The 13,473-nt window shown below is 36.8% G+C and overlaps 1 protein-coding gene across 3 annotated transcripts in view; it reads right to left on the reverse strand.

The window, feature by feature from the left end:
* Positions 1-13,473, reverse strand: part of TAFA5 (TAFA chemokine like family member 5) — a 402,285-nt gene that overhangs the window by 162,768 nt on the left and 226,044 nt on the right. For all 3 annotated transcript variants that reach the window (XR_011723949.1, XR_011723950.1, XM_071733832.1), the window contains exon 2: positions 12,506-12,655. Coding sequence is in view for 1 of the 3 variants with exons in the window: in XM_071733832.1 (XP_071589933.1) it covers positions 12,506-12,655 (150 nt within the window). In the remaining 2 variants the exon portion in view is untranslated. The remainder of the gene's footprint in view (positions 1-12,505; positions 12,656-13,473) is intronic.

Genomic DNA, 13,473 nt, shown 5'->3' on the forward strand with positions numbered 1-13,473 from the left:
TCCCGGAAACTACACTCGTGGGTATAATTAACAGCTTAGGACAATTACTCTGTACAATACTGCCCAGTTTCTCTCTTAGAGACTTTTTCACTTGCAATGTCATTCTACACCAAAGAAGTAACTTTATAGATGAAGAAATTGTAGGAAGAGTATTGTGTTTTGGCCTTTAAGCTCCTAAATTATTCACTCTAATACCACATAATAATAGTAATATAAAATTATTTTATATTTACTATATATTTATATATAAGGCCTTTCTGGTCAATATATAAAATTAAGACAGAGGTAAATCTGAAAAACACCATACAATCACCAAAAAATAAAACATCACACTAAGTAAAGTATTTGCAGAACTGAAGGCAGCCTAATACCCAGCACGCAGATTTTGTTTTGAAATGGATAAAAAAAGGGTTCTGTGGTGTGCAAAGGGTTTAAAACTAGCCAGATTTTTGTAAGAAAACACTAAAGTGTGTTAGATATGTACCTGATGTTTACAACAAATGTAGATAATGTTCATATCACTAGTAAAGGAAGCCAGCAACAACATTGCACTTTTCAGCATATGATGTAGAAATCACGAAACCTCTAAAGACTACTGTGACAAAGGTCAAGTACTTGTAATATTCATACAGACTGAGACTTCCACTTCTGAAGTGTGACAAATGCAAAATTGCAAAACCCAGTTCTTTTGCATAAAAAGTCTATGAACTGCTCTTCAAGAAATCCAGTAATAAAAGTCTAGCAGTAGTTTCCTAACCTTGAAGACCAATGCCACCATTCTAAGCCCAGATCTCCTCCTGCCCCAAAACTGTGAGGCTGGTATACTTTGATAGTTTATCTACCTGCTGCCCACCACTTCAACAGAGAGATACCAGCATTCAAACTGAAATTACTAACCAATCAGTCTTCATTTGAAAATCTGAACTTCAGATAATGACTGTACAAAAATACAGATTAACAGAGACAGACACCTGTGGGAGATGTGAAGTCCTCTGAGATGAATGGCGCAGAGAAAAACTTGATATTATTAGGTAAAACATGGTATAACCCTGATCTAGTTTGACAAAGTTATATATCGGGTTAAAATTGGGGTTGTAGGAAGCATTATTAGTCTTACCAAGAAAGCTTACACTCCAAATGAGCACTGATTGCTGTTATTCTCCAGGGAGACAACAGACCCTTCTAGAGGGACCACATCAAGTATCACCCCCATATGACCACACCGTAAAAGAGAGGGAGGGATCTCAGTGCATGCAAGCAGCTGGCATGTAGTCTGGACCACACAGAGTACAGGCTGGGCTTGAATCTTCACTCAATGCTCCAGACTTCTTTTCCATGTCTAGCCTCCAGGCTGGCTTTATTCAACAGACCCCTGGTGACCTCTCCAACCTCTTTGTCTTTTGCTCGTTCCTGTTCCAGCTTTTTCCAATCGCTCTATACCAAGTAGCTCTGTGCCCCTCTGTCTCTTCCTGCCTTTGCTGTGCTCCAGACTAGCAATGTCCTCCCTTAAATCCCACCTTTTCATTTTGAGATTGCACCACTTCAGCATTACTGCCCAGTAACTCTTTGACTGCTTCCCCTGTTTGTCCTGTGGTTCATATTTTCCCTTCCACAATTCATTGAATCAGTAAATACTAGTAAGGAACTATGTGGAAATGCTATTTGTACATTGGAGGAGATTTATATAGTGCAGGGCAATGCACAGAATCTGGATGTGGGTCTGTGCTGAGCACCCTGGTGCTGTGTAGCAGAATTCTTTATTGATTGCTGTGGGGGCAAGAGGTCCAGTGAATGAAGTGGGAATTAATTGGCTGGAAGGTGAGTCTGACACAGGGAGGTTGGTAACTGCCAGCTTAATTTATTTCATTATGTAAGTTGAATTTACTATGGGAGTTCATGGAATCAATAATAAACAGAAGGTACTTTTTATATATTTTAGAAAATATGAGAAAGAACAGGAAAATTCTTATCACCTTCTGGCTTACCTGAGTTTTTTACTGCATCTCTATTTCTGGTATTCTGCCCCCTTCTTGTCATATCTGCCATTTTCCCTTCAAATCAAAGTCTTACCATAAATCACCCTGTTTCACACTGTCAAAGTCATACTTCCTTTCACAATACCACCTTTTTTTTTTTTTTGCTGACTACAGCCTGGCCCTGATATTCTCTCTCTCCATCAAGGAGAGGCAATTGTTCCCTTTTCATTTACCTCCTACCTGTTCCTTGGAATCTCACCTTACCTCACTGTATATCGTCTTCCTTCATATTCAGTTGAGGCTTAACCTCACCTTTTCAAAAGGGATGAGAGAGGGTAGAAGTCCTCTGTGTATGCCCTTTTAGGAAGAATGCTGAAGGAAAGACTGAAACTCTCAAAAAATACTCTGAAACAAAAGGATGGAAATGTCACTTTCCCACTTCCACCTCGTCTAAGAATACAGAGAAGTTTGGAAGGCTTTCCTCCTTATCATACGCCCCACAATCTGGATAATTAACAGAAGGAAGCATCTACATACCCTTCCATGGCTGTACAAGCAAGTATTCAGTCTATCATTAATCTGCAAGTGCTTTCAGTCTATGACTGTTTGAAACTTGCTTATGAAGCACCTTGTATGTCTATAATATTGTAGAATTAATACAATATTTGTATTGTAAGATGTAAGCGAAGCAAGTTATGCAACTTAAAAAGTGATATCTAACATTTATTTATTGAAAATTCCACCTTTTATGTCACAAACTTCTTTTCCTCCTGTATTATAACCTCAGCCCTTAACAGCAGGGAAAAACTAAGTCCTTTGCACCACCTTAAATAGGTAGCATTTTAAGGTTCTGTCTTCAAGGAGGGCATTATCTCTGAATCATCCCTATGCAGCGTATTCTAAAGAAGGCATAAAAAATTTCTAGATAAGCTACTCTGCTCCAAGTGTTGGGTGTAGTAGTGATATTAATATTGTCACTAATCTAGCAATAAATTTTAACATTTTCTAGGAATCCTCTGACACATCATCTATCATCACAGATATTAAATATAAGGTAAGATTGAAATAAACTGGTATATAGCTCTAAAATGCTATTTCTAACCATACTATAGCCTTTCTTAATTCACTTTTCTGAAACATATTTTTTCTCTGTTTATTGTTCTCTGTGTTTAATAAGATTATCTGGGGAAGGTGAGAGAAATACTCCTTGATCATGCTGTTTTCACATGGTGCCAAAAGAGTCATTAAGCTATAGTCTTCTCTCTCCCATTGGTAGCAGAGGTTTTTACAAACCCTCATCTCTCTTTTTCTCTTGCACATACTGGAGACAAACATGTTGCCCTGACAGAAGTCCACCTTCACACATGAATAGCTTCGAAAGTTTCTTTTTTCTCCCTCTTCTGGGGATAACTAGAACCTAGGATGACAGGCAGAGAGTAATATAAACATGCTATTTTTTTTTTTTTTTCTTAAAACTGTGTCTAATCAGTGAAGACAGTGGCTTTTCCAGGAGGCAATCTGAGCAGCTGATGGCCTGAAGTGTTTACATTCAAGCAGAAAAGTTACTCTGCTAGTCATCCGATGCTCTCTTTAATCCCAGAAGAGAAAAAAGAAGCTTTCAGAAGGGCATCCCAGTAATGACACCGTGTGACCTCTGACATGCCCAGCTCGGATCACTGTCCACAGTGGGAGCTTAACAGTGCCCAAACTCCTGAATTTAGGAACTTCACGCTGACCTACTGCCTGAAGTAAGCTAATGAATCAGACTGCAGTCTGACTGCTGTGGCTGTTGATAGTGCTCTGCAGCAAGAAATCAAGCACACTACCCAGTGATGCAGTGCATACTTATGCTAATGCATAATATGTTCTCTAGTATTTTGTCCAGTTTAATTTAAAATGTCTGTAGTAATTAGGCTTCTAGCCACTCCCTCAGAAAATTATTCCACAATCTAATGTCACATAACCTCCAACCATTTTTCTGTGCTGAAACTGCCATCAGAGCACGTACATAACAGAGGATTAGACTACATGGGTGACTGCTTTGTAGCGTCAAGGAACTAAAGGAAACAAAGCTATTAGCAGTGATGAACTAATGCGTCCAGTGAAACACCAGGAGGCTGAAGGTGTTGTCTTTCAGATGAAATGTGAAAGCAAAGCATTAAGCATTAGAAGCAATTAAAGTTCTCTCAGCGCTTTTTGCAACAGTACTGGTGTTAACCCCTGGTTTCTGGCCACCTTCCAAATCACATAATTAAATTCTGCTTTCCTAAATATTTCCCCGCACTATCATTTAGAAAGACAGCCATCACTTAACCTGAAATGCTGTCTTGATGTCAGGTTTAACCTCAAAGAGGGATGTTTATAAGTAAAAAGCAATTCTATTTTGGTCACTTTACTATAGGTACAATGCTTAGAAAAGTATTTTATATTCAACTGTATTTTATTTACACTCACTTGCTTTATGTATCCAAGTGTGTCATCTCAATATGTGGTGTATAATCCTTCAGAATCTTGTAAAAAATAATCTGCCACTTTGCTAGAAATAATTGAAACCTAATTCTTCTGCATCCCTGATTTGTTACTCCATAAACACTTAGATGATGAAAGCATATGTACAGATCTATTTGCCATTAGAAAGAAGTTGAAAAATAAAAGGTACTCAGTTTGAGAACTGATCAGTACTAATTTTCTTCTATCTGGCCATGGATATTATTCTGTGGAAAACACCATTATGCAAAATCTCTGTTTACATCTTCATATCACATCAGTCATAGAACCATAGAATAGAATCTCAAGTTGGAAGGCACCTATAATGATCATCAAGTCATATTCTGTGGTCCTCATAGGACCACCTAAAACTAAATAATTTAACTGAGAGTAATGTGCAAAATCTTTGAATTCTGACAGTCTTGGTGCTGTGGCTGCTTCCCTGGTGTGACTATTCCAATGTCCTGCCACCCCTGCACTGAAGAACGATTTCTTTATGTCCAATCTGAACATTTGCTGATGCAGCTTCCGTCCTTGTGCCCTACTATTGGTTCCTAAAGAGATGAGATCAGCACCTTCCCCTCCACTGCCCACCCTCAGAAAGCTGTAGACTGTACTGCAGTCACCCCTCAGCCTTCTCTTCTTGAACCTTAATGACTCAGGTTTCCTGAGCTGCTCCTTGTAAGTCTTACCCTCAAGACCTCTCATCATTGTTGTTGCCCCCTCTGAACACACTTTAAAACCCTGATGTTCTTTTTATGCTGAGGTTCCCAACGCTGCACACAGTACTTGAGGTGGAGCCACAGCCATTTGAGTTTAGGTATCAAACACATTACAGAATCACAGAATTGTTATGGTTGGAAGAGACCTCAAAGATGACTGCATTCAACTGCCAACCCCCCAAAAAAGAAAACACCAACCAACCAACCAACCAAAAACCAAAGAAAACCAAAACCAACCAACCAAACAACCCACCATGCCCACTACAGCATGTCCTGAAGTGCCTCACCTACATGGTTCTTAAATACCTCCAGGGATGGTGACTCCACCATCTCCCTGTGCAGCCCATTGCAGTGCCTGACTACTCATTCAGTAAAGAAATTCTTCCTAACATTTAATCTAAACCTCACGTGGTGTAACTTCAGGCAATTTCCTCTAGTCCTATAGTTTTTGCTTGAGAGATGAGGGCAGCACCCACCTCACTATAACCTCCTTTCAGGTAGTTGTAGTGAGCAATTAGGTCTCCCCTCATCCTCTTTCCAAAGTAAACAATCTCAATTCCCTCAGCCTCTCCTCATAACATAATGAAGCCCTTAACCATTGTTATAGATGAAAATATTCCTTCAGGATAGTTATCGATCTGATTGCTAGCTTTCTAAGCAGGCTTTTGTTATTGTTTTGGTTTTGGGTTTTTTTGTCATTTTGGTATTTGTTTGGTTTATTTTTCATATATTGGTTGGTTTCCTTCTTGTTATGTCATTGGTTATTTCTTTTCAGGATTCTCAGTCACAAGGGGAAATCTAACCAGCATTTCTTATAATCACATAAGTGTTGCCATTGATGCTCCAGCTCCTGATATTTTGGTTTATATTGCTCACTTACTGCCGTGGGGCTAGGCAGTGGCATTCCTTCCCCAGAAACACTTCAATCTCCACCTGACACTTGAAATTCATGATCAAAGACAATAAAGCATGATCAAAGGCATGTGAGCATGTTTATAAGATTTTACCACATCTATGAAATTATTTAGTTAAGAACTATTACTCAACTTGATTTGGAACACGTTGTCACGTGTTGTTCTTAACAGTTTGGAGCAGGAAGCAAAGAACTGCAGTTTCTGTTTCTGTGCAGTTTTCAATGAAAAAGTGACCCACAAAGTGGAAAAAGTCATAACGTGCCAGTACCATTGCCAGTCACGGAGAAAATTTACAGTTTTTGATGGAGTTTTCTGGAAGCATCTGAATGAAAATAAAGAATTTGACATGCTTTGGTGCATCGGTAAATACAGGTGCATTTGTGACTGTATAGATTAGAGTTAAGGTGAGGAAAGGGAGAAAGGAATCACTATTTCTTTAAATCATGTTAAACCTAATGTGCATCTGGTGCACATTACATTTCTTTACTATTCCTTGTGGCCTCTTATCCAGCAGTAATATTAAGTACTTACAAATAAGGTGTTTTATTCAGGGGTGCTAGACATAACCTAAGGTGTTGGTCTTCTGTATACACTGGCTACTCAATGAGTTTAACTGTATCTGAATCTTCAAAAATGTGAGAAGGTTCAAACCTTTCTGTGATTCCAAAGCTGAAATGCTAGCATTTATAGTTTTTTTTGATACATAGAGTCTTTATACAAATAGGGAAACAAATGAGTGATACTGTCTTTCAGGCCCCAGCGAACCAGAAGAGTTTTATTAGGATAATCTTTTAAAGCATTCATTACAGGGAAAATATTCTCCAGTTTAAAGTAATTTTCACTCTTTCCAGTCTGAAGAACAGCAAGGCTGACCTGTTCATGTTCTAACCTGTTCAACTTCATGACTACCTAGCAGAATTGTCCTAGCCAATTGTTTTGCTACCACCATAATGTAACTAGTACCATTTGTCCAGGGTCAAATAGAATCATAAAATCACAGGATATTTTGAATTGGAAGAGACCTTTAGAAATCATCTAGCCCAACCCAATGCCATGGGCAGGGTTGCCTTCCAGTAGACCAGATTGCTACAGGCCCCTTCTACCCTGGCCTGGAAAACTTCCAGGGAGAGGGCATCCACAGCTTCTCTATGTTCATGGACCAACTTGTTCCACCACACCTGTTTGACCATTTTCATAAAAAAATTTCTTTCTTTAATCCAATATAAATCCACCCTGTTTTAGTTTAAAACAATTGTCCTTTGTCCTGTCACTACGGGCCTTGTTAAAAAGTTTTTCTCTGTCTTCTGTATAAGCCTCCTTTGTACCCTGAAAGGACGCAATAAGGTCTTCCTGTAGCCTTCTCTTCCCCAGGCAGAACAACCCCAACTCTCTCAGCTTTTCTTCACAGGAGAGGTGTTCCAGATATTTTCATGGTCAAACAGTCTCATCCTAGACTTATATCTTCTGTGCTATACAGTACACTACTGCTGGTCTACATGGTATCATTCTATCTCCTTTCAGTTTCACATCCACCCCTCTGTGCCTTTTGGCTTTACTTGTTTTAAACTGACATACTTTAAATGCAACAAAGCAAAATGTATCATATCTACAGTGTGTGAGGAAACAGTTGGAAACATCTGCAATGAAGCAGAATAAAATAATATAAATAGCATAATAACAAGTATAGGAAAATATTTTAAATTCAAAAGCTAAAATTCCTGTGGCTGAAAATAATTATAGTTCTTTCGTTCCTCAGTATGGATAAGATACTTTAGAATTATGAAGCTCTCCAGGTATTAGGTAGTGCATGACCTAGGATTCTATTAATGATCAGTTCTAACCCCTACTTCTCCCCATAGACTTCCAGATAATGAGAACAACAGGGAATTATTGATCGAAACTTGTGGATTGCTTTCTTGTAGATCCTGTGTTTCTGTGTTAAACAGAATCAAATACTACCAACTGAAAAGCACATTAATCATAATGTATGAAGAAATTACACCAAGTAAGATTCTCTAGAAAATAATATTGTTACAATGCTTGCAAAATAATTTAAACTTTATTAAAATATTTAAAGTGAAAAAAAAGCAAGAAAAAAACAACCAAAACAAAAAAGAAACCCAAACAACTTTCATTCATACCATAAATTGTCTCAACTCTTTGAATTCAGTTACCTGAGCTCCAGCTATTCCAAATCTAGGAAGTATGGATATCAGGATGAATGTCTTGGGATTTCTCATAGCACTTTGTGGACATAAAAATAGCCAGAGCTCAAACCGAGAGCAAAATAATTCTCTAACCAGAGAATTCAGGTAAGCAAATTAAAAATTGCCATCCTAATTTTCTCAAGCAATTAAACTGCTTCTCTCCTTCCACTTTTCCTCTCATCAGTTGTTTCTATTTTCTGAAGAAAATTGCTATTTATTTTTGAGCTATAAATATATATTGGACAAAATTACTAGAAGCTATTTGAACATTTAAATGTTCATCCCAAGTCTTCCCAGGTTGGTATTTGTATTCTATGAAAAGCTTCGGCATAAAAAAATTCTTTTTCAGATAGATATAATTTCCATGAAAGAATGCAGACCACTGGTGCAAATGTACACACACTGTTTTCAAAGACTTTTTGTCACTTACTATAAAACAATTTTCATTAGCAAATGTACTGGAAAAAAATAGAGAATAATTACTATCTTCCAATCTCTCACTGACTCCAGCTTAAAAAGCCAATGAAGCTTGACTGACACACAGGGAAACCACTCTGGTGAGAAACCAGATGCTATGTTGAAATATATTATCAAATTAATGCAAGTCATTGCTATGGAATTTGATCACAAGAAAAAAGGGACTAGGGAATGCTATCTGTAAATAATAATAATATAACTGAAAGTGTAGGCAAACTGCTGTCATAATATCACAAAGCCTACATTCATGAATAAAAATCACAACAGAACATACATTATGACACTGTCGGCCTAGGAACGAAGCAATCAACACTAAATCAAGCTTGAAATCAGGATGAGTATTGATGCAATTTTTTTTCAGATCACATTAGCAATCTGCCATACTTAAAGACTGCTAGAAAAAACATAAAGATTAAATCAACACTCTCCATCTCAGAGGAACATTTAAAGAAAATATCTGTTCTTCATCCTCTGTTCAGACCAACTCCTAAACATTGCATTTTCATTTTCAAGAATTCCATTTTTATCTATCATACACACAGTGTCTGTCATTTTGTAGTTAAAGACCTTAGCTGATGTAGCAGTGGCAATCGGGGAGGATTCTGGTAATAAGCTCAGAACTTACTGTAAGAGCTACGTTGACAAGTGCAATCTCAGTCAATGCTTGCGAGGTTTAAGAGCCCTTAAATTACTCACTCTATTTTTGCTGCAATAATCGACACTTGCATTTCAGAGCTCCAGGAAACATATAACTGAATATATTCTAAGGCACTCCCTCTGTTAAACAATGAACAAATGGTAATGAGGTACGACATGATACATTTTAAGACTGTAAATATTACCAGTTTGGTACAGATTTTTCATAAGACCCTTGCCAGAAGCTGTAACACCACTGTTAGCTGATGTTTTATCAGTAGTAGGTTAGCAGGTCAGTCTTACTATGCCTGCTTCCTTTACAACTTATGTCACATTAATTATTAAAGGTGTGAGGTCTAATTCTGCTACCTTTACTTAAAAAATAATCTTATTAAAGATATCAAGAAGGATTATACTATATGAAGGATTAAACTAAAAGAACCAAATCTTTGGAAAGCAAATTGGCATGAAAAAACCCACTGCCCAATTTTTTTTTTTGATAGCAGAAATTGAATTTCAAATAGCAATTCTGTCTTTAACATCAACTATAACATAAATAACATTTGCTAGAGTCTATGTCCTATTTAACAAAGCTCAGAGAAGGATTAATTTGCTTGTTTGGAAAACTGGATTTATAAGAAAAAAGAGAATGGATTGTCTGCTACACAGATTTGTGTAGGTGAAAATACCATTCTTCACTGTAAAAAAATAAAAAAAAAAGTAAATGATTGGTTGGTGCCTTCCTGAACCAGAGGTATTTGACTAAGTATCAGAGAGAAAGCTATCTTTTCTGAGAAATAATTTTATGTATATTTCATGTCCTTAGAATAAAGCATTTATTAGCTGTGTTGGAAACACCTTATTCTAGAAATTAATATAAACAGTACAGAAAAATTCAGTGCATATTCTTTAAACTGTGAACCTGATAAATTCACAGATGGATGCTTATTAGTCAATGGCAAATCTAGCTGCCTTCCTATTCTTCCTATATAATTGTGTTCATAGTATGTAAAACTTTTTTTTTTTTTTTTTTTTACTTCATTCATTAATAAAACCTATAGGTCAAAGATTTGGCTCGTGCCTTCTTTTGAATTTGGGAACTTGATATGCAGTTCTAAATATCATTAACCTTTCTGAGCTTTCATTACAAAACAGCCATAGCGATGTCCAGGAAAACCAAGGGTCAGCATCAGTCCTACAGATCTTGTAGTTATCATTTTTAGTAAAAGCTCAACAATCTAACTGTAAACACTTTGCAAACCAATAAAGAACCATGCTATTAGGCCTAATTAGAACCATCTGGAAAAGATCTAAAAATGAATGACCACACTTGGGCACTTAAGTTACTGGGAAGCTCTATTTTTCAACTGATGAGCTTCCCACTAGTTCTACAAATGTGGAATATTACATAAAACACCTTCTCTGATTACATAGTACCTAACCATGGATCCTGTCATCCTGTTCTCTGTTTTCATGACATGGTGATCAAGAACCTTGGAAACAAAAGCTAAATTTGAAATGGCCCTTTTTATGAGTTCCTAATAAAATTAAATACAAAACATTTTCAAGTATTAAATGACCTCAAGCCCTCCATATTTAGAAACTAAGCTAACACAGCAACTGGAGGATGAAGTGTAATCCTGTTTTCTTATTGACATGTACATTCTGCAATCTGAAGCCTCACCACCACAGGTGTTTTAAGGCAAGGCAGAGGAACAGTGAGTACCAATGCTACAGCTGATTTATCGTAGGCACTTAGAATGAGATAAATTAGTCTGAGAAGGTGTTTTATGCTCTCCATTGTGTATAAAGAAAAACTGAAGTTCACAGGTGTTACAGAACTCGTATTTTCTCCTGCTGTTTTAAAACAGAAAACATATGTTGAACTTTTTAATTGCTAACAAGTACTTTTGCTTATGTTACAACTATAAATGACACACTGAAATCATTCCTTTCTTAAGCAATTAAACCCTATCAGCTTACAATAAAAAAGGAATGAAGAGAATTACTGGATACAGTATCACATTACAAAAGAGACAGCTAAGAAACTGTTTTACAGGGTACCAAAAACAGTGAAAGGAAAATGCAAAAATAGAATGTTCATGATGTTCTATATTTAGCTATGTGGGTAGGCTCTGAAATATCCTTTGAGCTCTCTTCTCTGATGACTGGTAAGACCAAATTCTGAGGCAACAGTAAGGTAAGCAGTATTTTTATTTGATGACTCAAACCAGTTGGAATTCAAAGGAAATCCTTGAATTTATTATAGTTCTATATACATACGCATCATCTTTTTACTTTTTTTTTTGGCTGACCCTAGATTAAAACTTACACTTTTGAATCAACCATTTTCAATATGTTTCCAATTTTATTTTTAATATGAATTCTTACTAATACCCTTGCACTGGCAGATCTGTCTTTAAGATCTTGAAGATTGTTAACAACTTATTTAGCTGTAACACAAAGATTCATTTGTCTCAAAAAATTGTTTCGAAGTGAAATATTTTCATATTTTGCTGTATGTCAGCTGCTTTCCAGCTGCATGCTATGACTTCATGTCCAGTGAATCATTTTCAGGAGAGAAAATGCTGGACCCACAATGTATATTCAGTTGCTATATTTCAACTATTATATGAAGATTTTCTTCAGCAACATTAACAATCATACAAGGACAGTCACATTAGATTGCTAATGGAATAAAACCTTTGGGGCTCTTTTGTGGTGTTAGTTTTTGCTGTTGTTGGGGTTGGTTTTTTTCATGTCATAAAGAATAAAAAATAGGGGGAAAACAAATGCCATTTCACTGCCGATCTTCATCACATGCAAAATATTACAGCACCGTGCCCATAACAAGCTAAATATCAACAGCATTAACAAGCTAAAACAAAAGTGAAAATTCCAATTAAAAAATTGTAACCGAAATAACTATACTATTAGTCAGTAACGTGCTTTTGGTATTCCAATGGTCTTGCCATTGCTAGCTGGGACACATGGAAATTTATTCTATAGAGCTTTTTATGAGACACTCCCAGCTCACACCACTCTTGCATTTGCAGAAACTGATTGAATAGATCTTTGCTTCTTACCATCAACACAGGCTGGCCTCGCTCTTGTTGTACCGGCAATCTGTCCCTTTTTACATGCACAGCGCGCCGTTTGTCGGGCTATAGTCCTTCGGGGCTGACTGCTATCTCTGTCCAAAGTAACAATCTCACATGTACCTGCAGCCAGTTGACCTGGAAAAAGAACCAGCAACAGGTAGCAGAGTCACTAAATGCACTACAGGCAATCTATTACAATCGAATAGAGTCGCTGCCCTATGTCACAGCAGACACTCCACAACAAATGGGCAGTCAGCTGATGGATATAATAAAACCAAGATGACATACAATTTTTCTTTGTGGTGGACATACGAGGATCCTGCAAACTGGTTCTGTCAGAAAATTATTATTGTTCCATAAAAGCCAGAGAGCTGAGGTCACACAGGTTACTTTTACTTATGTCAGCTAAGTAAAGGACCAATCTGCTTTTACAGCAATGAAATTTAAATGGTGTGCTCTTCATGTACTTTCAGATAAGAAATGTTAAAATACATGAAAACAAAAAACTATCCCACAGGTCCATGAATATATTGAAGTCTTAACTGCTATGTGCTGTTTTAGAAAGAAAAAATCCTTTGAAATATGCCCTGGCTAGATTTTCAGTTGTTTGGTTCTTGCTTCATCTGAAGAGAACAGTAATTCATTCTCACCTGGCTCATATTTGAAGTAGTCAGTCTTTTTTTCTTTTATTAATTTACTATGTAACCATCCTGCAAATGACAGTGAAATGACACTGTCCCATTAGCTCAGTAACACTGTTTGCTTTTATTGACTTCTCTAATACATGTAGCTTTTTCTGAATAGCAAGGAAATGTACAGAACCTAATTCTGAGTTTGAACCATGCTATGAGAGGAAAAAAAAAAGCCCCAAAACTTATTTTATGAGCAATATTAGTCTAAAGCAAATGTTACACATTTAAAATTATGTACTCTATTCACTACAACCAATAGTG

The sequence above is a fragment of the Heliangelus exortis genome, chromosome 1 (genome assembly GCF_036169615.1).
Source record: "Heliangelus exortis chromosome 1, bHelExo1.hap1, whole genome shotgun sequence".
Taxonomy (NCBI): Eukaryota; Metazoa; Chordata; class Aves; order Apodiformes; family Trochilidae; genus Heliangelus; species Heliangelus exortis.